Below are 24,379 nucleotides of genomic sequence, written 5' to 3' on the forward strand. Positions count from 1 at the left end.
TTACATTAAAATGCATGATGGGAAAATGCAAAACACTCTCTCTACACTTGTCTATGTTTGGCGTATTTTAGATGCTCGATATTTCTGATTGATTTAAAAAACTTTAAGGTTGGTTGTCACGGAAGTAAAAAAGGTATGGGTCAAATTTTCACATTTAATAACCATTTATAATAATTATTAATTATATATCCATTATATTATTACAACAATATGTTATCATATATATATATAAATAGTTACTTTGCATGCAGTCAGCTTTCGGCCCCCGGCCAAGCCTAATGCGGCCCCCCAGTCAAAAAGTTTGTACACCCCTGCTTTAAATGCATGTCTTGTTAATGAATAGAACTATAAATAAATAATGTCCCTACTTTGCTGAAATTTTGCCACCATGGGGGATCTGAAAGCAACCCCCGCGATAATCGAGGGAACTCTGAATAATGTTTATCACAGTAGAACTAGCGGCCATCGCTGCTGCCCACTGCTCCCCTCACCTCCCAGGGGGTGATCAAGGGGATGGGTCAAATGCAGAGGACAAATTTCACCACACCAGTGTGTGTGTGATAATCTTTGGTACTTTAACTTTACTTTAATTTAAGTCGAAAAATTCCCCCCTTTTGGGTTTCAAATTTTACGTCTACAAAAGTGGTCAACTGTGTATGTCGACATCATCATACTTTTTAAAACATTTCTACAACAGCACTTTTGAGTAATACAAACAATACGGTAGTACTCGACATGGACAGACGGTTTGTCGACCAAAACGGTAAACAGCTTTTGACTAAGGGTAGGGATGGGTCCCAAATCTTGCTGGTCCTACCGATTCACGTAAAATCCGACGGTGCCATGTTTGGGTACCTGGGTGGCCCGTGACGTCTCAGACTAACTACTCTTAGGTAATGTTGCAATTTTCAATATACATTGACTGTGCTAATGACATGCTACTGATTAGCATTAGCGATTTTCCATGGCGATTTAAACACCTCCAAATTTGTTCATGAAAACCACAACTAAGATGCACGTTACAATCGAACCGCTGGTGCATAATAAATACAATACATACAGTATTAATACTTTTTAGGGCGCAACGAAAACCAAAACAACACACCATACACTACTTGGACTTGCAAATGTAATCGCCACCTAATGTCATACTGTTAGAATAATTATGTGTAAGTTATCACACAACTCTTATGCTTAAAGTCCGTTGCTATAGTTATTAGCTATTGTGCTCAAGCTGTACTTTTTCTGTCTGTGCAAGGACAAAACTTGTTATCAGCTACGGCATATGAGGGGTTGCCTCGTCGCAGATATTTTGTTTGTCTTAGCCCACTAACAGCCAAGGACTTCAACGGACAGCACGCAGACGAAGCAGAGACAAGGCAGTCACAAGGCCCCCCAGCACATCCCGTCACGTATTGTGCGTACTGGAAGCTGCTTTGCATGAAATGTGTGGCCACTCCTTTTCGATGCGGCCTCAGTGATGTAACCAGGGACCTCCCAAATAAATAGAGGAGCACGTGGGACTGTTAGCTCAGAGCGTGGTGGGAGATTGTGACTGAGCGTGCAATCCCAAATGTCTCTCCTCATTGAGCCAAATTGAACTCTGTCTCTGCATGATTCCTTGCTTCTTGTCTGTTTAATAGATGTCATCAGTGTTTGAACCTGACATCTTCTTGCGTGATCATCTCCTGCCATAAAAAATGAGATTTTATCGTCAAAAACAAAAGTACCGAAAATTGGTACGGTTGAGTACCGGTGTCAGGTTCAAACACTGATGACATCTATTAAACAAGACAAGAGGCAAAGAATTAAACAGAGACAGAATTCAATTTGGACTCAATATTGAGGAGAGTCGTCTGTACAATGTACCCTTGCACAGTATCTCAGCACGCTCTGCCAAAAGATTGCACGCCTCCTTCTTTTATTTTGGACCCTCCCCGACCACATGGCCACCACTGCTTCCAAAGGACAAAGGTTCATAAAATAGTTCAAAAAGAGGTCGTCTGGAAATTGGGCAGATCCTGCTATCTCTCCGCTTTGAAGTCCTTGGGTTAGAACAATATCTTTCTGTTGATTACCATAAAATGAGAGAAAACAGAAAACCCTTCAAGTGGCTTTCCCCCCTTACACGGTGGAGTTTTACGAGCCTTCTTCTTGGTAGGTTTCAAAGACAGCTTTTGTCTTCTCACCGGGCCCTCAAATGTAACACAAAGTTTTTGTGATAATTTAGAAACAATTATTCTAACAACCGGTATAGAGTTACAGTTATTGGTACCGTATCTATTTAAATGGGAACGGTACCCAACCCTAACTACGGGTGCACAATAAATAATAGGACAGATAATTATCGTGCCATTATGAGGAAGTGATATCAATAAAAACAAAACATGTCAATATTTTTACAAAACGCTCCAAAGAGGCGAGATTACTCGTACTGCGCTGTAGGTGGGTTAGGGTGAACAAATCAAGCGCTCCTTTTGTACTACACGTGCCTGTCGTAAACTTCTTGGGAGCTTACTGTAAACAGTTTCCGAGTGCTATTTGCGTCAACTATTATCGGTCTTGAGAAGCAGGAAGTAGTATGTATGTGTAAATGATCGTGCATTCCTACTTTTAACAGTGGGAAAGCCTTTTTTTTTTTTAAAAAAGGTATGTTAGCATTGTGGGGACACATTGTCCGAGGTTCTCACGTTGTTTTGAGGTGAATCCGGCGACACCGGGTCTTCTGCGGCGAGCGCAATGCTGCTCATGGCGATGACGGACAAAATGCTGAACTCAAAGTACTTGAGTGTCAGGATGTAGTGGCAGCACTTCCGGAACCTGGGGAGCAAAAAGGTGTCCACAAAGTGAAGAGCAGCAGGCCCGGTCAGGAAGACATCAGGACGAGGGCGACTCACGGGTTGGTGGTAGACATGATGAAGCAGGAGCTGTACGGAGGCATGGGCTTCGGCCCGTCCTCGTCTCCCTCGTCGTCATCGTCCTCCTTCTTCTCTTCATTCTTCTTCTGGTCCGTGTTGGCGTTCTTGTTCACTGGGGGGGGGGCGACACGCAGACGTTGAAGCCCTTGAAAGGTGACAGAGGGCAGAGGGGCTCACCTTGCAGGATGGCGTTGGTGGACGGGTAGGGGTAGACAGGGGGCATGTCGATGCTGGTGTAATCGGGCTTGGCCATGCTGCTCAGGATCAGGCTGTCCATGCTGTGGAGAAGCGTGTGGGTGTCGGCATCGCAGCAGTTCAGCAGGTTGTTGACGTTGTCGGGGTGGTCCGGCGGAAGGTCGTACGGCCGACTGGCGAGCCTGCTGTTGTTGCGCAGGTTGTCCAGGTCCTCGTTGTGCTGCTGGATGGGCCGCGTGGTGGACAGGCTGGTCCCTGTGCCGTGGTGCTCCCTGGAGGTGCGGAGGGGAATAATGAGCCCTAATGCTACCATCCAGCATATCACAAGCTTTACTTGTTACCATTTAGCCAATCACAGGCCTTACCTGCTGTCATTCAGCCAATCACAGGCCTTATCTGCTACATATGGGCTAACCACAAGCCTCATCTGCTACCATGCTACCAATTACAAGCCTTATCTGCTATCATCCAGCCAATCACAAACCTTACATGCTACCATCCAGCCAATCACAAGCCTTATCTGCTACCATCCTACCAATCACAAGCGTTACCTGCTACCATGCAGCCAACCACAAGGCTTACCGGCTATTATCCAACCAATCACAAATCTTACGTAGATTAAGCTGCTACCATCCAGTCAATCAGAATCCTTATTTGCAACCATCCAGTCAATCAGAATCCTAGCCTGCTACCATACAACCAACCACAAGCCCTACTTGCTACAATCCAGCCAATGATAAGCCTTCCCTTTTATCATCCAGCCAATCACAGGCCTTACCTGCAACCATCCAACCAATCACAAGCCTTAACTGCTACAATCCAGCCAATCACAAGCCTTACCTGCAACCATCCAGCCAATCACAATCCTTACTTGCTACCACCTTACATAACCAATCACTAGCCTTACTTGCTACCATCGAACCAATCACAATCCTTACTTGCTCCCACCAGTCAATCACAAGCCTTACGTGCTACCATCCAGCCAATCAGAATCCTTACTTGCTACCACCCAACCAATCACAAGCCTTACTTGCTCCCACCCAGCCAATCACAAGTCTTACGTGCTACCATCCAGCCAATCACAATCCTTACTTGCTACCACCCAACCAATCACAAGCCTAACTTGCTACCATCCAACCAATCACAAGCCTTACTTGCTACCATCCAACCAATCACAAGCCTTACCTGCTCGACTGCTAAATGTTGCTGACTTTACCACAAATTGAATAAAAAGACAGTTGAGTCTTTTTTTACTCACTTTCTGGAGCGACGTCCTCTACTTCTCTCCTGGTTGCCGTGACGATGCCGTCTGGTCTTCCGACCCTCCCCGTCTTCCTCCTTCTCGCCCTCACCCTCCGCTCCCTTGGATCTGTGCCTCTGGCCCGGCTCCCCCTCCCTGGCGGCCTTGCGGTGCTGCCTGGTCCGCCGGTGCTCGTTGTTGCCCTCGCCAGCGTCGCCGCCGTGGCGAGGGGACACGCTGTAAGCCTCCCTGCCCTCCCGGTTCTTGTGCCGGTGACCCCGATGGCTCCGGTGGCCATGCCTTTCCTCCCCCGCTTGGGCCTCCTGGTTGTTGGAATCTGGGTCCACGTCGGCTCCCTCTACCCCAGGCTGGTCCTGGCCCAGAGTCTCAGGTCCAGCAGCCTTCTGGTGGTGGTGATGATGATGGTGGTGGTGGCGGTGATGATGGTGGTGGGCCACGCGGTGGCTGTGGTCGAGATCCTGCCGCCTGTACTCTAAGTCCAGAGGCAGTTGGCCCGGCGGGGTCTTGTTGGTGTTGTTGTTGCGGTTATCCTGTGGATTTACCACAAGCGGACGGTCCAAGTGGGTCTTCATGTCCCCACGTCCTGTTCGTGGATACGACACCTGAAAGGGAAGACGAGAAGGTCAGATGATCCATCTTCAATTGAACTTCACCCGGGTTTCGTAAATAACTAACGGACTCTCTCATCTGTTAGTCCGATTTCAACTCTGACCTGGCACACGTGCAAAAACCTACAGCATGATCCGTGGCATTGCATGACGATGCCTTTCGACTCGTGCCCAAAGCGCAGACTTCAAACTGCCTTCATCGTCGGGCTTAAAAAAATGCTGAAAATCAGTCAAGTAAAATCAGACTCATAAAATCATATTTTCAACCATGTCATCGCGTCAAAGGCAGCCATTTTCAAGGCAAAAGTAAACAGGCAATGAAACATGACACCACCTTCCTGTTCAATCCAATCCAAACTACTTTATTTATATAGCACATTAAAACAACAAACATGTTTCCAAAGTGCTGCACAAAATAATCAAAAACAAGATTCAAATACTATCCATAGCTCCACTAATGACTGAATAAAAACAAAATAAATAAAATAAAAATGATTAAAAACGATTTTAAAGGGTAAAACTAATTAAAACAATAAATAGAAATACAAATTTAAAAACACAGAGGACCACACGACTCACGTAGTGTTAAAAGCCAGGGAATGAAAGTGGGTCTTAAGTCAGGACTTAAAACACTCTATTGGTGGAGTAAAGCTCTTCATCGGTCAGTCAAAGCACGAACAGCCGTTTGGCTGCAGAGGGAGAATATTTCACTACTTTTTAACTTTGTTTTCTTACTAAATGTGTGCATTACTTTAAATATCTCTTATCATCTTATCTAAAGCAGTGTTTTTCAACCACACACTAGTGTGCCGCGAGATACAGTCTGGTGTGCTGTGGAAGATTATGTAATTACACCAAATGGGTTAAAAATATTCATTGCAAACCAGTTATTATAATCCGCAAATAAAGTGCCCTTGTTGGGTGTCTGTACTGTCTAGAGCTCGGCAGAGTAACCGTGTAATACTCTTCCATATCAGTAGGTGGCAGCAGGTAACTAATTGCTCTGTAGATGTCGGGAATGACGACGATGGTTTGTCGTGATCACAATATGCAGACGACAGCGGGAGGCAGTGTGCAGGTCAAAAGCTATCGAATGCTTAAACCAAAAATAAACAAAAGGCGAGTGCCGCTAAGAAAAGGAACTGAAGCTTAGGGAAGGCTATGCAAAACAAAACTAAAACTGAACTGGCTACAAAGTAAACAAAAACATAATGCTGGACGACAGCAAAGACTTACAGCGTGTGGAGCAAAGACGGCGTCCACAAAGTACATCCGTACATGACATGACAATCAACAATGTCCACACAAAAAAAGATAGCAACAACTTAAATATTCTTGATTGCTAAAACAAAGCAGGTGCGGGGAATAGCGCTCAAAGGAAGACATAAAAATGCACCAGGAAAATACCAAAAAACAGGAAAAGCCACCAAAATAGCAAGACAAGTACTAAAACAATATGCACGGCAGCATAACCAAAAAACTCCGAATAAGTCAGGGGGAGATGTGACAGGTGGTGACAGTGCACCTACTTTGAGACAAGAGCTATAGTGATGCATGATTGGTTATGGTTTGAATTCATATCCAACAATTGAGACAACAACTTTTTATTGTCTACTGACTTTCATTTTTTTATGATTTCTGCTGGTGGTGTGCCTCCAGATTAATGTACAAATAGTACACTTTAATTTAGTGTTGTTTTGATAAGTCATCTTAGTGACATCATGCACAAAAGTGCACTCATAGCTTGTTTTAAAATGTCTCTGACAATCTTGCACTTTCTGTTTTGGAAATGACATGAATGTTTGTGCCACTGCTTAATAACTGTTTAATAAATACACTTTTGGTCAATTGACTTAGTTGTGGTTTCCCTCTCTGCATGAAAGTTTAAAATGAGCATATATTAATGCAGTATGAAGAAGAATGTTTTAATGTAGAGACATAGAATCATCATACTGCTGTGATTATATGCATCAAGTGTTCATTCAAGGCTAAGGCAAAATATGGAGACATATATGGTGTATCGTGACATGGCCTAAAAATATCCAGATATTAATAAAAGGCCATATCGCCCAGCCCTAAGACTCGCGTTGCAGTCGGTGGGAGCTGTCGAGTGAAAAGGTGCGGGACGACTCTGGGTCAGTCTGCGCTATCAGTGAAGGCCTCACATCTGTGGAACTCTTTGAGTTAAAGTCACAGTCGGACATTGAACTTTTCTACACAAAACTGAAAAAGTGGCTTAGGGTAAATCATAAGTGTGAGCACTGGATCTGGGTGTGGTATGCACAAATGGGGCCAATTACTTTTAATGTAATTTTATTTTGTACTTGTCTTGTCTAGGGATGTCCCGATCCGATATTTGGATCGGATCGGCCGCCGATATTTGCCAAAAAATGCGTATCGGCAAGGCATGGGAAAATGCCGATCCAGATCCAGTTTAAAAAAAAAAACTCCGGTCCGTGTTTTCCAACGCACAGATTCAAATAATACATTCCACTTTTCTGCTGCTCCCTATTTCCGTTCCGCATATTCCAGCACACCTTCAACACATCCACAGGTCTATGGATTCTCAGGCAGTTGCTTTTAGCTGCTGGCATTAAACTACAGGCTATTCCCACTCTTTCCTGTGTCTCCCTCTCACAGACAGCAAGCGCAACTTCTTACACACGTCACATACTGTCACGTCACACGTCACATACTGTCACGACATACGTCACATACGTATACACCCTCTCCCAGCAGAGAGGTAGCAGCATGGCTAACGTTAGCTGTGATGCTAGCGCAGCCGCTAAGGTGCGCGCCTGCTCAAACGTCCTCGGCGCACGGCAAATCCATGCCACGCACAAAATCAAATAAAAAAATAAGCGCATAACAATTTTCGACACACGGACACGACAGAGAAAACAGTTTTCGTCATCATTGTTCAAATATTGTAACGTCTGTCGAGACGCTTATCTCCGTTCGGTGCCACACGTCCACACCATCAAAATGCCGAGGCAAAAATTTCCACATCAACACCGTATGAAAAAATTAGTGATTTTTTTAGTTGTGATTTCCTTCTCTGCATGAAAGTTTAAAAGTAGCACATACTAATGCAGTATGAAGAAGAATGTTTTAATGTAGACATGCAAGCCTTGAAAGAACATTTTGAAAATCAAGACTACATTTCCTGCAAATGGGTGCATTTCTACCCTATATTTTAACTTTAGATTTATTCTCATATCAAACTCTTTTGGCTGTCTTTTTGACACTTACATCCGGCGCCCCCCTCCACACCCCGGATTATAAATAAATCAATGTGATTATCTTGTGTGATGACTGTATTATGATGATAGTATATATCTGATAGTATATATCTGCATCATGAATCAGTTTAAGTGGACCCCGACTTAAACAAGTTGAAAAACTTATTGGGGTGTTACCATTGAGTGGTCAATTGTACGGAATATGTACTTCACTGTGCAACCTACTAATAAAAGTCTCAATCAATCAATCAAAACACATAGAATCATCATACTGCTGTGATTACCGTATATGCATCAAGTGTTCATTCAAGGCTAAGGCAAAATATCAAGATATATATTGTGTATCGCAATATGGCCTTAAAATATCGCAATATTAAAAAAAGGCCATATCGCCCAGCCCTAGTTTCAATGATGCCATTTCTGTTTGTCATGTATAATTGTGTCTATTTTGTGTTTATCCTTGAATAAACAGGTCAGTTTCTTGTTACCAACCATTGTGTATTATTCAAACTCCCCTAATTCAGCTGGCTAGTTGTTATCAAGAGTACTAAAACCCTTTTCAACATGATTCTGACAACTAAGTAGGCTAAATAACTTTAAACTTTAATACATGCTCGGATAGGCCAGTATCGGTCAGTATCGGTATCGGATCGGAAGTGCAAAAACCTGGATCGGGACATCCCTAGTCTTGTCCTCACCTTTCTCAACTTTTTTTTTTAAAGCCTAACCAGTCTTATGTACTTTGACATTGGTTACCTGTGGGTAGCAATGTTTAATTGTACTATCCCTGTCAAATATATATATCCATCCATTTTCTACCGCTTGTCCCGTTCGGGGTCGCGGAGCCTATCCCAGCTGCATTCGGGCGGAAGGCGGGGTACACCTCATCACAGGGCCAAAACAGATAGACAGACAACATTCACACTCACATTCACACACTAGGGACCATTTTAGTGTTGGCAATCAACCTATCCCCAGGTGCATGTCTTTGGAGGTGGGAGGAAGCTGGAGTACCCGGAGGAAACCCACACAGTCATGGGGAGAACATGCAAACTCCACACAGAAAGATCCCGAGCCCAGGATCTTTAAATAAAGAAAGAAAAATAAAGAAAATGACTTAAAGAGAATCGCCTTTGATGCCTTCCCAAGTGCTTGTGCGTAGGTTTGCTACGGTGAAAAGTTATTTCTAATTTGCAGTTCACAGAAATCCCCCGGGAAGAGCTGGACGAACCAGCTGGAGAGAGGGACGTCTGGGGCTTCCCTGCTTAGGCTGCTGCGCCTGCGACCCACTTTCGGACAAGTGGAATTAAGAAACTCCAAAGCAGGGGTGTCAAACTCAAATACAGAGTGGGCCAAAATTTAAAACTGAACAAAGACGCGGGCCAAGGTTGAACAAATTAACCTTTTAATAGGGACCCAAACAAGTTTTGCATTGAATATTGAACAAGCAAAACTTTATAGTGACATGCAAAATCGAGTTTCAAATAATAATAAAAAAATATCAATGGCATGTCAAATACAATTTAAATAAAAATGTAATGCCTCTTTTCTATTTGCAGCCTTCTGAGGTAAATATCAACATTAACTTTTTCCACAGGCTAATACATTTGAAAATAAAATAACAATGAATAAATCAACCATTCAGGACTTTAAACTGCTCAGTTTGCAACACACTGATCTAATCTGATGTGCCCAAGCCAGATACATGGCGTCTTTTCTTGGATGCTAGTTCATTAATGTCGGGGCTCAGGCTTTGAGCTGAGGCAACCTTCATTATGGAACGAAGGTGTTCATCAGTCATTATATCTCGTAGTCCACCCGGACCACAGTCTTGGGGGCGTGCCTTAAAGGCACTGCCTTTAACGTCCTCTACGAGCTGTCGTCACGTCCGCTTTTCATCCATTCTAACAACGTGCCGGCCCAGTCACAAGATATGTGCGGCTTCTGTACGCACACACAAGTGAATGCAAGCATGCATGATCAGCAGCGATACAGGTTACACTGAGGGTGGCCGTATAAACAACTTTAACACTGTTAGAAATATACGCCACACTGTGAATCCACACCAAACAAGAATGACAAACACATTTCGGGAGAACATCCGCACCGTAACACAACATAAACACAACAGAACAAATACCCAGAACCCTTTGCAGTCCTAACTCTTCCGGGACGCTACAAAATACACCCCCCGCTACCACCAAACCCACACACACACCTTGTAGCGTCCCGGAAGAGTTAGTGCTGCAAAGGATTCTGGGTATTTGTCCTGTTGTGTTACGGTGCGGATGTTCTCCTGAAATGTGTTTGTCATTCTTGTTTGGTGTGGGTTCACAGTGTGGCGCATATTTGTAACAGTGTTAAAGTTGTTTATACGGCCACCCTCAGTGTAACCTGTATCGCTGTTGATCAAGTATGCGTTGCATTTACTTGTGTGTGCGTGCAGAAGCCGCACATATTATGTGACTGGGCCAGCACTCGTTGGACTGGCTGAAAAGCGGACGTGACGATTTTCGGGAGGGGCGCTGAAATTTGGGAGTCTCCCGGGAGGGTTGGCAAGTATGAGAATTAGCGGTGAATGCGGTGTTACCACGGCACCGCCGCTGTATATAATCGGCGGGCCAGCTCTAGTGTTAATTTGATATCACCTCAAGGGCCAAGTGGGCCAGAGTTTGACACCCATGCTCTAAAGGCTTAGTGGCCACATGCGTGGACAGCACCTTTTAGCTCTTATTTCCAAAATTGTGTACACTACTGAATTGGGGTCTTATGGCCACTAAAGTGGACACTTGTACTGCCATCTGGTGGTGTCAGAAGAGTATAACATACAATGGAATTTGGGGGGAAAAAAGTGTAAAAATAAGAATTAGCATGTCACTAAACATGAAGTACACGTTTGTGTACTTATGGACTAAGTACATCATATCAAAAGATGATTCTTAGTTTTTATTCTAATTAGGGTCCAATAAGCCCAAATAGCAAAGAGAAATATAAAAAGCATGTAAACAAACAGCTTGGGCCTTAAGTTAAGATGGATAGCTCATTTGGGTGTTCTGATCTGGGTGTTTTATGCTCCCAATTTCGATACGGATCATCCATAAGTGACATCAGCTGATAGCATCACGTGTATCAACTGTAAGGTCATTTGGGTTCACTTCTCAGTGAGCATCAACAATAAAAACAATTTAAAAAGTGTGAATGAGTAGGAGTTAGGAAAAGATGTCTTATTTCCTGCTTGAAGGTCATGCGCATGATGAGGTGTGTTGCAAGCAAATAAAACCTTTGACCCGCCTCCTCCCGGCCCCCGCCCAATCAAGTCACAGATATACAGCAGTCGGCGAACCACACATCGGGGCAAGTCTCGGCAGAGCCGCCAAAACGTCCGAAAGCGAGGTTCGCCGAGTCATATCCAGTCGACTCCTGATCGGCCCCGCACACTCGTCCTCCTCGGCTGGGTTGCCGCTCCGGACGGGTGTGCGCGGCCCCCGCGTCAATAACGCGATGCAAGCACGCTGACGCTCTAGCGGCGGCGCCTTAAAGGGACGTTACAGCCGGCGTCTGTGAAAAACCTGATCAATAAATCAGAACATCGTCGTAATTAGCGGGGCCAAAAGCAGCAATGAGTGGGTGATAGCGTCCCTTTAAGGGCGAATGAAAATGACAGGCATCCACCATATATATCAGGAGTAGACTGCATATATATGTATATATGTATGACCCTTTCAAGGGGGCGGGGCCTCACCTCCTCTCCCTCCTCCCCCACCTTCCAGTCCTCCTGCTCCAGCTCGTTGTAGAGCGCCTCGCGGCTCGTCATCAGATTCTGCCGGCGGATCTCGCTGGTTCGCTGCTCCCACACCGACTTGCCACCTTTGACGTGGTTCTTCTGCTGCTCCCTGCTAGACGGGCGGAACAGGATTTTTTTTTTTACATCAAATTATACTGACAATTTCATTGAAAATAAATTCAGTGTTTTAAAATTCAGTGTAAAAATTTTAGTGTAGAAAAATTCAGTGTAAAAAAATCAGTTTTAAAAAATGTCAGTGTAAAAACAAATCTGTATAAAAAAATTCAGTGTAAAATAATCAGTGTAAAAAAATCAGTGTAAAAATTTTAGTGTAAAAAAATTCCGTGTAAAAAAAACAGTGTAAAGAAATTCAGTGTATAAAAATTCAAATAAATAAAATTCAGTGTAAAAAAAAAAAATCAGTGTTAAAAAAGTCAGTGTAAAAAAAATAAGTATATCAAAATTCAGTATAAAACATTTAGTGTAAAAAAACCAGTGTAAAGAAATTCAGTGTATAAAAATTCAAATAAATAAAATTCAGTGTAATTTTCAAAAATTCCGACGCATAAAATTCAGTTACATAAATTCAGTGTCAAAAAACAGCTTTAGAAATTAAAGACACAAATGAGCCTCCATAGATGTACTCTGTTCAGATACTTTGAGTAGCATGTACTGTATAGAAGGATGTGTATGGAGCTTAATTTGTGTCTTCATTACGAAACTTTTTTTTGACACTGAATTTATTTGTGTTTGAATTGATTTTTTTTATTTCTTTTTTTACATCAAATATTGCTGATAATTTTATTGAAAAAAAAAGTATGTTTTAAAATTCAGTGTGCAAAAATCCATTTAAAAAAATTCAGTATAAAAATTCTACTGTAAAAAAAATCAGTGTTAAAAAAGTCAGTGTAAAAAAAATAAGTATATCAAAATTCAGTATAAAAAATTTAGTGTAAAAAAAAAATTCTGTGTAAAAAAAACAGTGTAAAGAAATTCAGTGTATAAAAATTCAAATAAATAAAATTCAGTGTAAAATAATCAGTGTATAAAAATTCTGTGTAATTTTCAAAAATTCCGACGCATAAAATTCAGTTACATAAATTCAGTGTTAAAAAACAGCTTTTGAAATTAAAGACACAAATGAGCCTCCATTGATGTACTCTGTTCAGATACTTTGAGTAGCATGTACTGTATAGAAGGATGTGTATGGAGCTTAATTTGTGTCTTCATTACGAAACTTTTTTTTGACACTGAATTTATTTGTGTTTGAATTGATTTTTTTTATTTCTTTTTTTACATCAAATATTGCTGATAATTTCATTGAAAAAAAATGTATGTTTTAAAATTCAGTGTGCAAAAATCCATTTAAAAAAATTCAGTATAAAAATTCTACTGTAAAAAAAAATCAGTGTTAAAAAAGTCAGTGTAAAAAAAATAAGTATATAAAAATTTAGTATAAAAAATTTAGTGTAAAAAAAAATTTCTGTGTAAAAAAAACAGTGTAAAGAAATTCAGTGTATAAAAATTCAAATAAATAAAATTCAGTGTAAAATAATCAGTGTATAAAAATTCAGTGTAATTTTCAAAAATTCCGACGCATAAAATTCAGTTACATAAATTCAGTGTCAAAAAACAGCTTTCGTAATAAAAGACACAAATGAGCCTCCGTAGATGTACTCTGTTCAGATACTTTGAGTAGCATGTACTGTATAGAAGGATGTGTATGGAGCTTAATTTGTGTCTTCATTACGAAACTTTTTTTTTGACACTGAATTTATTTGCGTTTGAATTGATTTTTTTACATCAAATATTGCTGATAATTTCATTGAAAAAAAATGTATGTTTTAAAATTCAGTGTGCAAAAATCCATTTAAAAAAATTCAGTATAAAAATTCTACTGTAAAAAAAAAATCTGTGTAAAAAAATGAAGTGTAACATTTTTTGTGTAAAATTAAAAAATTCAAACGCTGAAAAATTCAGTTACATAAATTCATAATTAAGACAAATGAACCTCCATAGAAGTGCTCTGTTCAGATACTTTGCGTAGCGTGTACTCACGCCGCGATGGACAGGTTGGCGGCTGACAGCGGGCTGACCTCGGCCACTTCCTTAGCTTTCTGCAGCGCCGTCTTCTGATTGGCCGCCTCCTCTTGCTCCTCCTCGTCCTGACAGAGGAGAGGAGAAACTTTTCTCAGGTCCTTTGGTGCGTCTCTCGATCATCTGCGACGTTGGTGTTTTCCAAATCTTTCAGGTCCCAATAAGTTATCGACATATTGAAACCTAACATGGGCTCATGTTTACACTAGGCGACAACATGTTATATTTCATTAGCGAGCTGAACGCTAAAAGCAGTGAAAACCTTCAAATAAGAGCAAAAGCCAATCAGGTGGACTTCCTGTACCTTGGTGAGCTCCTGGGCGTTGGCCAGGTTGTCCACAGCGATAGCCAAGAAGACGTTGAGCAGCGTGTCTGTGGTGCAGGAAGTTAAGTAACAAGGACAGTGACATATACAGAGGAGCCTCGCATATTCACCATTCAGCATTTTCGTCCTCACAAACTTGTGGATTTTTGGTAAACAAAAAAAAAGACAAATCCTTCAAATAGGGTATTCATTGGTGCTGTGAATCTTTGGGCATCACACGATTCGATTCTCGATTCGAAATTAATTCTTTTTTTAATAACATTGGCTGCAAGTTCCTCCATGAAATAGACAAACAGCTCTGATAAATTATTCAATTACTTCAACGAAAACTGGTTTTGTTGAATAAAATTCTACCCAAACATTTAATGAAGTCAAATACTAATAAGGCAACAAGAGAAGTATCCACACTGGTGGCTGGACAGAAAAAATTTAAAAAATAAATAAATAAATAGCCCTGCGACGAGGTGGCGACTTGTCCAAGGTGTACACCGCCTTCCGCCCGATTGTAGCTGAGATAGGCTCCAGTGCCCCCCGCAACCCCGAAGGGAATAAGCGGTAGAAAATGGATGGATGGATGGAAATAAATAAATAAAATTAAATACAATTTTAATTTTTTCTAACCAAAGTAAAGTTAGAAATCATGATTAATTTTATTTTTAAGATAGATAGATGGATAGATAGATAGATAGATAGATAGATGGATAGATAGATAGATAGACTGTGGAATGCTCTCCCTGACCACCTGAGGGCACCACAGACTGTGGATGCTTTTAAAAAAGGCTTAAAAACCCTTCTTTTTAAAAAAGCCTTTTTTTTTTTTTTTTAGATGTATGCATACTAGTTTTAGCTATTTGTCTGTTCTAGTTTTTTTTTTTTTAAATGATCTTTTTATTTTTTTTTTTTTTAATGTATTGTAGCACTTTGAGGTTGTTTACTCAATGTAAAGTGCTTTTTACAAATAAAATCTATTATTACTAAAAAATCTATAGATAGATAGATAGATAGATAGATAGATAGATAGATAGATAGATAGTACTTTATTGATTCCTTCAGGAGAGTTCCCTCGGGAAAATTTAAATTCCAGCAGAATTGAGATATAATTTAAAAAGCAAAAACTAAATAATAAATAATGGGGTTATATGTTATTGTTTTGCATCCCCAAACAAAGGATTTAAAAGAGTAGTAGATAGGAGTTTTTTTTTTAGATAGAATATTAAAGGAATTTAAACATTGTGTTGATATTGTTACTCACCACAAATATTAGGGGTATCGCAATTTTTATTTATTCATATTTTAAATCGAGTCATAATTTTTCGAGAATCGATTTTTTTAAATGAGTAAAAAAAATTTGAAATGTTTATTTAAAAACATTAAACAACTCATATTTATATTATTAGTGTTATTGATACTAGGGCTGTGGATCTTTGGGCACCACACGATTCGATTAGATTCTTAGGGGTAACGATTCGATTCAGAATCGATTCTCGATTCAAACCAATTCTCGATTCAAAATCAATACTTTTTGATAACACTGGATACCAGTTCTATGATTAACTACAAACCTCCATAAAATAGATAAACAGCTCTAATAAATGTCTATATTACTTTTTTAAAAATGGTTTTGTTGAATAAAATTCTAGCCAAACATTTAATAAAGTCAAATACAAATAAGGCAACAAAAGAAGTTGAGTGGCTGAACAGGAAAGATTAAATAAATAAATAAATAAAACATTTTTAACCAATTGAGAATAGTTACAAATCACAATTAATTCGATTTTTACAATAGAAGTAGATGGGAGTTTTTTTTTAAGATACAATAACAAAGGAATTTAAACATTGTGTTGATATTGTTACTCACCACAAATATTAGGGGTATCGCAATTTTTATTTATTCAGATTCTAAATCGAGTCATAAAAATCGATTTTTTTAAAAGAGTAAAAAATTTATGAAATGTTTATTTCAAAAACATTAAACAACTAATATTTAACTCATATTTATATTATTAGTGTTATTGATACTAGGGCTGTGGATCTTTGGGCACCACACGATTCGATTCGACTCTTAGGGGTAACGATTCGATTCAGAATCGATTCTCGATTCAAAATCAATACCTTTTGATAACACTGGATGCCAGTGTTTTCATGCATATTTGTACTCGCTATCGTAATGTAATCAAGCTAGTGTTGTTAGCATTAGCCAGTAAGCTAACATGTTTACAAGTGTCTGTGTTAGTATTATTAACTTAAAATGGGATTTTTTTTGTATTGTTTCAGTTTCACAAATTCCTCTGTGAATTCACCAAAACGTCACTGTGGAGTTATTGAGTCCGTTTAGCTGATCGGAGAGCTAGCTTGCGCAGATAGTGTTTTGTTCGATCAGCCGTTTTACTGCCGTGTTACAGACACCGTTTGGAAGCAATAAAGGTATGTAAATAAACATTTACAGAATCGTACTGTGTAAATGCATTCGTTTCACAACGTATATATCTGCGGCTTATAGTCCGGTGAGGCTAATATCCATCCATCCATTTTACTACCCCTTGTCCCTTATACGTAAAAATATTTTTTAGTCCGATCAAAATTAGTGAGTTTATGTACCGGTGTGCTCTATAGTCTGGAAAATACGATAGTATGACAATTGTTTCCCACAAATAACAACTAAATTCAACACAAATGTAAAGCTCAAGACAATTGGGTCTGAATGTCAAATACGTATTTTGTATTTATTTTTCAGGTACGCACTTGACGAGTCACTATAATATCTTTTTTGGGGGCGTCCCTGTTTTTCACCTATTTGCAGGGGTCGGCTGCAGACTGGTTGGTGTGGGTGCATGCGCACATTTGCAAGGATACAGTTGCCAAAGAGGGTGAGTACGATGAAGAAAATGGAGAACACCATCCCCTTGTCGTTGACCCCGCCCTGGGACTCGATGCCGTCGTACATCACCACGTTCCAGTCCTCTCCCGTCAGGATCTACGCAAAGGAAACCCAAGTGGATTCACTACACGGGTAACAATCATTCAAACATCAATAGCTACACTGTAGGCCTGATCTGAGGCTGACCTACTAAACTTGTGAGCAGAGGATGGTGTCTTTTAAGTGAGCAAAATAAGGAAGGCAATCTATTTAGCGTGTGTCTTAATGAATATGCAGAACATGTGCTGGTCATCAGAACGCCCACAATACGAGGAGACAAGGCAAACATACTCATTTAGCACACGCAGCGTGATCTATCGAGACTGAAACTGTTTTGCGGTAATATTTAGCGCGTCCAGAAAGGCCGCGCAAACTGGCAGTTGTGCAGAAATAGCTGAGAAAGGAGTCGATCGCACTGCAGCTCTATCCTACGTATGTTTGTCAACATATAGTAGATACAACTGTTAGACATATTCAGCAATATCATTTTATAACTTTTTAGCTGCTGGATAACTAAACGTTTTAACATACTTGCCAACCTTGAGACCTCCAAATTCGGGAGATTGGGGGGGGGTTTGAGGTGGGGGGGGGGTTAAGGGGGGAGGAGTATATATATAGCTAGAATTCACTGAAATGTAAGTATTTCTTATATATATATATATATATATATATATATATATATATATATATATATAAGAAATACTATATATATATATATATATATATATATATACCTGTATATATATATATAAATAAAATAAATACTTGACTTTCAGTGAATTCTAGCTATATATATATATATATATATATATATATATATATATATATATTCATATGTATTTTATATATATATATATATATATATATATAAATAAAATAAATACTTGACTTTCAGTGAATTCTAGCTATATATATATATATATATATATATATATATATATATATATATATATATATATATATATATATATATATATATACACATATAAATAAAATAAATACTTGAATTTCAATTTACCCATATACACACATAACACTCCTCTACTCATTGTTGTATTTGAAAGTGCAATGCTTTGCAGCTAGTAGCACAGCCTTTGAAGGAGCGTAGGTATGGGCAGTGTAATATTCTGGGTTGGAGTCAATAACCAGGCGAGGTGGCAAAATTACGTCTCTTTACTTCATACTTCAGAACCGACTCCCACACTTGCCATCAGGGTGCGCAATACAACGTAAACCATTGGCCAACCAAAAAGTAACCACAGAACACTATACGGTATAGTGTTCTGTGGTTACTTTTTGGTTGGCCAAGCGGACGTGACGACAGGCTGTCCTCACTCAGGTCCGCACGGACCTGGAGGGGGCGTGCCTTAAGTCCGGCTGGAAATCGGGAGAAATTCGGGAGAATGGTTGTCCCGGGAGATTTTCGGGAGAGGCACTGAAATTCGGGAGTCTCCCGGAAAATTCGGGAGGATTGGCAAGTATGCGTTTTAATGACGTTTGCTTTGGCATATATTTAAAATAAACTTCCTGCAATATGCATGTTCTTACATGCGGAATTCAGCGCCGCTTAAAAATTGGGTTCCATTGTAAATGCAATGCAGACTCGCTTCTAAAATGCCCGTAAAAAAGCGGTCTGTATTATATTTGTCTGCTGCATGTTTGCAAACATAACAAAACACCACAGGTAGGAGGAGCATGATAACATGAATGTGTAGTAAATGAGTGTCTCCATGGTGACAGCAAGTAACACATTTATTTGATTTAAACAAGGCGGTCTGGATTACTTATCAATTGTACACACAGTCTTAGTAGATCACACACAACACGGCGACTAATAGTACACGCTATTTTATAGATTGCACATGCTGTGTAGCGCCTGCTATTTGGATCTTAGTAGATGAGGCCCTTCCTCTTCTAAGTGCGCACTGTAACCGAGAAGTACAATCCGATGCAGTACACCGTCAGTACTCGTTGGAGTCAAAATGGTGAGTGCGCCATCAAGGGGAAAGGGGAGGGACTACCTTGAAAAAAATGGTGGCTGAGGAGCAACGGTGGAAAGTAGTGAACCGAAGGAGGTGGTAACGCTAAAATGGTAACAAGAGCTTTGGATTTGGGACCGCACTTCAGGAACTGTGTACACTGTGTAGTATACTCATTGAAGTGTACTGGAGGAAGTGAAGGTCCGTGTGTCTACCTGAAACACCGTCATGATGGCCGCCGCAAACGTGTCGAAGTTGGTGGGTGGGGTTCCGTCCTCAAAGTTGAACCTGCCAGACAGGAATGGAAACGCTAAATGGACCCAAACACCTTTTGAACACGCTTATGGCCAAAATGTAAGAGAAGGAAGGAAGGAAGTGAGGGGAAGAGGAAGGAAGAAGTGAAGGAAGAGAGGGAAGGATTGAAGGAAGGAAATAGGAAAGAGAAAAAAGGGAGAAAGAAAGGAAGGAAGGAGGGAGGGGGAAGAAAGGAAATAAGGAATAGAAAAAAGGGATAAAGGAAGGAAGGAAGAAAGGAATGAAAGAAATAAGGAAGAGAAAAAAGGGAGAAAGAAAGAAAGAAAGAGAAGTATGAGAAAGAAGGAAGGAAGGAGGAGAGGAAAGTAAGAGAAAGAAGAAAGGAAGTAAGAGAAGGAAGAAAGGAAGGAAGACAAGGAATGAATGAAAGAAGAGGGAAAGGAAGAATGAAGAAAGTCAGGAAGGAAGGGAGAAAGAAAAGAAGGAAAGTTGGGAGGAAGGGAAAAAGTAAGAAAGGCAGGAAGGAAGGAAGGAAGGAAGGAATGAGGAAAAAAGAATAAAAGGAAGTCAGAAAGGAAGGGAGAAAGGAAGAAAGGACGGAAGAAAAGGAATGAAGGAAGGAGAGAAGGAGGAATAGAAGGAAGGAAGGAAGGAAGGATAAATGAAGGAAGTCAGGAAGGATGGAAGAAAGGAAGGAAGGCTGGAAGAATGGAAGTAAGGAAAGAAAAGGGAAAAGAATAAAGGAAAAGAAAAAGAGGCAGGAAGGAAGGAAGGAAGAAAGAAAGGAAGGGAGAGAAGGAATTAATAAAAGTAGGAGGAAAGGAGGAATAAAGGAAGTCAGGGACAAAGGAAGGAAGGAAGGAAGGAAGGAAGGAAGGAAAAAAGGAAGAAAGAAAGAAAGGAAAGATGGAGAAAAGGAAGGAAGAAAGAAAGAAAGGAAAGAAGAGAAGGACGGAATAAAAGAAGGGGGAAGGAGGAATGAAGGACGTCAGAAAGGAAGGAAGGAAGAGAGAAAGAAAGGAAGGACGGGAGGGAGAAAGAAAGGAACGAAAGAAGGGGTGAAATAGGAATAAAGGAAGTCAGGCAGGAAGGGAGAATGGAAGGAAGTCAGGAAGGAAGGCAGACAGGAAGGAAGGGAGAAAGAGAGAGAGAAATAAAGAAAGGAAGGAAGGAAGAGACGAAAGAAGGAAGGAAGGGAGAAAGAAAGGAAGGAAGGAAGGAAGGAAGGAAGGAAGGAAAGGAGGAAGGAAGGAAGGAAGACAGGAAAGTAAGAGAAGGAAGTAAGGAAGACAGTAAAGTAAGAGAAGGAAGGAAGACAGGAAAGTAAGAGAAGGAAGTAAGTAAAGAAGGAAGGAAGACAGGAAAGTAAGAGAAGGAAGTAAGGAAGACAGTAAAGTAACAGAAGAAGGAAGGAAGACAGGAAAGTAAGAGAAGGAAGGAAGTAAGGAAGGAAGGAAGACAGGAAAGAAAGAGAAGGAAGGAAGGAAGACAGGAAAGTACGAGAAGGAAGGAAGGAGCTGAGTGATTTGAAAGACACTGACTGTCCACCAAAGAGTTGCATGCCCAGCAGGGCGAAGACCACGATGAAGAGGAAGAGGAGGAAGAGCAAGCTGACGATGGACTTCATGGAGTTGAGCAAAGACACCACCAGGTTGCGCAGAGGAGCCCAGTACCTGACAGGCAGGACGAGGAGAAGAAGAAACCGTTTCAATTTGGCATTAACATCACTTTAAAACAAAAAAAGGTGTACTTGTTTTTAACTTGTGATTGATATGCTTCTAGAACAATCAGATGAAGTAACAATGAGCACTAAAACTACAACAAAAAGAAAACTTAAAAGTCTTAAACAGCTCAAAGTAAATGTAACAAATCATTTTAACACTTATGTCCTGAAAAACAACAAACTCATTTGAATAGAATCGATTAACATCCAAACCGTGATTCTTATTTGATACGATTCCAAATCGACACACTGCGCGATTACGTCATGCATCAAATGCTTGTATTAGCATTTAGGCTAGGTTCACACTGCAGGGTATGAAGCCCAGATCGGATTTTTTGTTCAATCCGATCTTCTTATGTCGTCGTATGTTAAACGTGAACGTAACGCGTCCGTGAAGTGACAAAGAAAATATGTCGTCACACGAGGAGCTTTGTCTTGTGTTAATGGAAGTCAACATGACCCCGGTTTAGTCCTGGAACATTTATAGCAATTAGTTTGTGCAACATTATTATTTCATGTGAGAGATTAAGGAAGTATTTTAGTTACAGCAGTTTGTGGGACACATCTGTACCGAGGATGTCAGTTACATGTCACATAAGGGCAAAAAAATCGGAATTGTAGCATTCACATTGACATGAACAAATCGGAATTGTAGTGTTCACATTGACATGGACAAATAAGTTACATTTCGTATATGGGAAAAAAAATCGGAATTGTAGCATTCACATTGACATGAACAAATCAGTTACATGTCACATATGGGCAAAAAAAATCGGAATTGTAGTGTTCACAATGACATGAACAAATCAGTTACATGTCACATATGGGGAAAAAAAATCGGAATTGTAGTGTTCTAAATTGACATGAAAAAAATCGGAATTGTAGTGTCCACAATGGCATGGACAAATAAGTTACATTTCGTATATGGGAAAAAAAAAATCGGAATTGCAGTGTTCACATTGACATGAAAAAAATCGGAATTGTAGTGTTCACAATGACATGGACAAATAAGTTACATTTCGTATATGGGAAAAAAAATCGGAATTGTAGCATTCACATTGACATGAACAAATCAGTTACATGTCACATATGGGCAAAAAAAATCGGAATTGTAGTGTTCACATTGACATGAACAAATCGGAATTGTAGTGTTCACATTGACATGGACAAATAAGTTACATTTCGTATATGGGAAAAAAACATCGGAATTGTAGCGTTCACATTGACGTGAACAAATCAGTTACATGTCACATGTGGGCCAAAAAAAATCGGAATTGTAGTGTTCACATTGACATGAACAAATCGGATTTGTAGTGTTCACATTGACATGGACAAATAAGTTACATTTCGTATATGGGAAAAAAAAATCGTAATGTAGCGTTCACATTGACGTGAACAAATCAGTTACATGTCACATATGGGAGAGAAAAAAAATCGGAATTGTAGTGTTCACAATGACATGAACAAATCAGTTACATGTCACATATGGGAGAAAAAAAAATCGGAATTGTAGTGTTCACAATGACATGGACAAATAAGTTACATTTTGTATATGGGGAAAAAAATCGGAATTGCAGTGTTCACATTGACATGAAAAAAATCGGAATTGTAGTGTTCACAATGACATGGACAAATAAGTTACATTTCGTATATGGGAAAAAAAAATCGGAATTGTAGCATTCACATTGACATGAACAAATCAGTTACATGTCACATATGGGCAAAAAAATTCGGAATTGTAGTGTTCACATTGACATGAACAAATCGGAATTGTAGTGTTTACATTGACATGGACAAATAAGTTACATTTCGTATATGGGAAAAAAAAAATCGGAATTTTAGCGTTCACATTGACATGAACAAATCAGTTACATATAGGCAAAAAAATCGGAATTGTAGTGTTCACATTGACATGAACAAATCAGTTACATGTCAAGTATGGGAAAAAAAATCGGAATTGTAGTGTTCACAATGTCATGGACAAATAAGTTACATTTCGTATATGGGAAAAAAAATCGGAATTGCAGTGTTCACATTGACATGAAAAAAATCGGAATTGTAGTGTTCACAATGACATGGACAAATACGTTACATTTCGTATATGGGAAAAAAAATCGGAATTGTAGCATTCACATTGACATGAACAAATCAGTTACATGTCACATATGGGCAAAAAAAATCGGAATTGTAGTGTTCACATTGACATGAACAAATCGGAATTGTAGTGTTCACATTGACATGGACAAATAAGTTACATTTCGTATATGGGAAAAAAAAATCGGAATTGTAGCGTTCACATTGACATGAACAAATCAGTTACATGTCACATATGGGCAAAAAAAAATCGGAATTGTAGTGTTCACATTGACATGAACAAATCAGTTACATGTCACATGTGGGAAAAAAAAATCGGAATTGTAGTGTTCACAATGACATGGTCAAATAAGTTACATTTCGTATATGGGAAAAAAATTCGGAATTGCAGTGTTCACATTGACATGAAAAAATCGGAATTGTAGTGTTCACAATGACATGGACAAATAAGTTACATTTCGTATATGGGAAAAAAAAATCGGAATTGTAGCATTCACATTGACATGAACAAATCAGTTACATGTCACATATGGGCAAAAAAAATCGGAATTGTAGTGTTCACATTGACATGAACAAATCGGAATTGTGGTGTTCACATTGACATGGACAAATAAGTTACATTTCGTATATGGGAAAAAAAAAATCGGAATTGTAGCGTTCACATTGACGTGAACAAATCAGTTACATGTCACATATGGGCAAAAAAAATCGGAATTGTAGTGTTCACATTGACATGAACAAATCAGTTACATGTCACATATGGGAGAAAAAAAATCGGAATTGTAGTGTTCACAATGACATGGACAAATAAGTTACATTTCGTATATGGGGAAAAAAAATCGGAATTGCAGTGTTCACATTGACATGAAAAAATCGGAATTGTAGTGTTCACATTGACATGAACAAATCAGTTACATATAGGCAAAAAAATCGGAATTGTAGTGTTCACATTGACATGAACAAATCGGAATTGTAGTGTTC

The 24,379-nt window shown here is 39.6% G+C and overlaps 1 protein-coding gene across 5 annotated transcripts in view; it reads right to left on the reverse strand.

Moving 5' to 3' along the window:
- LOC133621855 (voltage-dependent P/Q-type calcium channel subunit alpha-1A-like) overlaps positions 1–24,379 on the reverse strand; it is a 267,315-nt gene that overhangs the window by 129,507 nt on the left and 113,429 nt on the right. For 3 of the 5 annotated variants that reach the window (XM_061984255.2, XM_061984253.1, XM_061984252.1), the window contains 10 exons: positions 21,123–21,254; positions 19,542–19,614; positions 17,284–17,404; positions 14,410–14,477; positions 14,067–14,173; positions 11,967–12,120; positions 4,372–4,976; positions 3,096–3,385; positions 2,898–3,030; positions 2,691–2,820 (listed from right to left, as the gene is read on the reverse strand). In XM_061984255.2, coding sequence (XP_061840239.1) covers positions 2,691–2,820; positions 2,898–3,030; positions 3,096–3,385; positions 4,372–4,976; positions 11,967–12,120; positions 14,067–14,173; positions 14,410–14,477; positions 17,284–17,404; positions 19,542–19,614; positions 21,123–21,254 — 1,813 coding nt within the window. The remainder of the gene's footprint in view (positions 1–2,690; positions 2,821–2,897; positions 3,031–3,095; positions 3,386–4,371; positions 4,977–11,966; positions 12,121–14,066; positions 14,174–14,409; positions 14,478–17,283; positions 17,405–19,541; positions 19,615–21,122; positions 21,255–24,379) is intronic. The other 2 variants (XM_061984254.2, XM_072916087.1) reach the window with 1 other exon arrangement.

Source organism: Nerophis lumbriciformis, linkage group LG25, assembly GCF_033978685.3.
Source record: "Nerophis lumbriciformis linkage group LG25, RoL_Nlum_v2.1, whole genome shotgun sequence".
NCBI lineage: Eukaryota > Metazoa > Chordata > Actinopteri > Syngnathiformes > Syngnathidae > Nerophis > Nerophis lumbriciformis.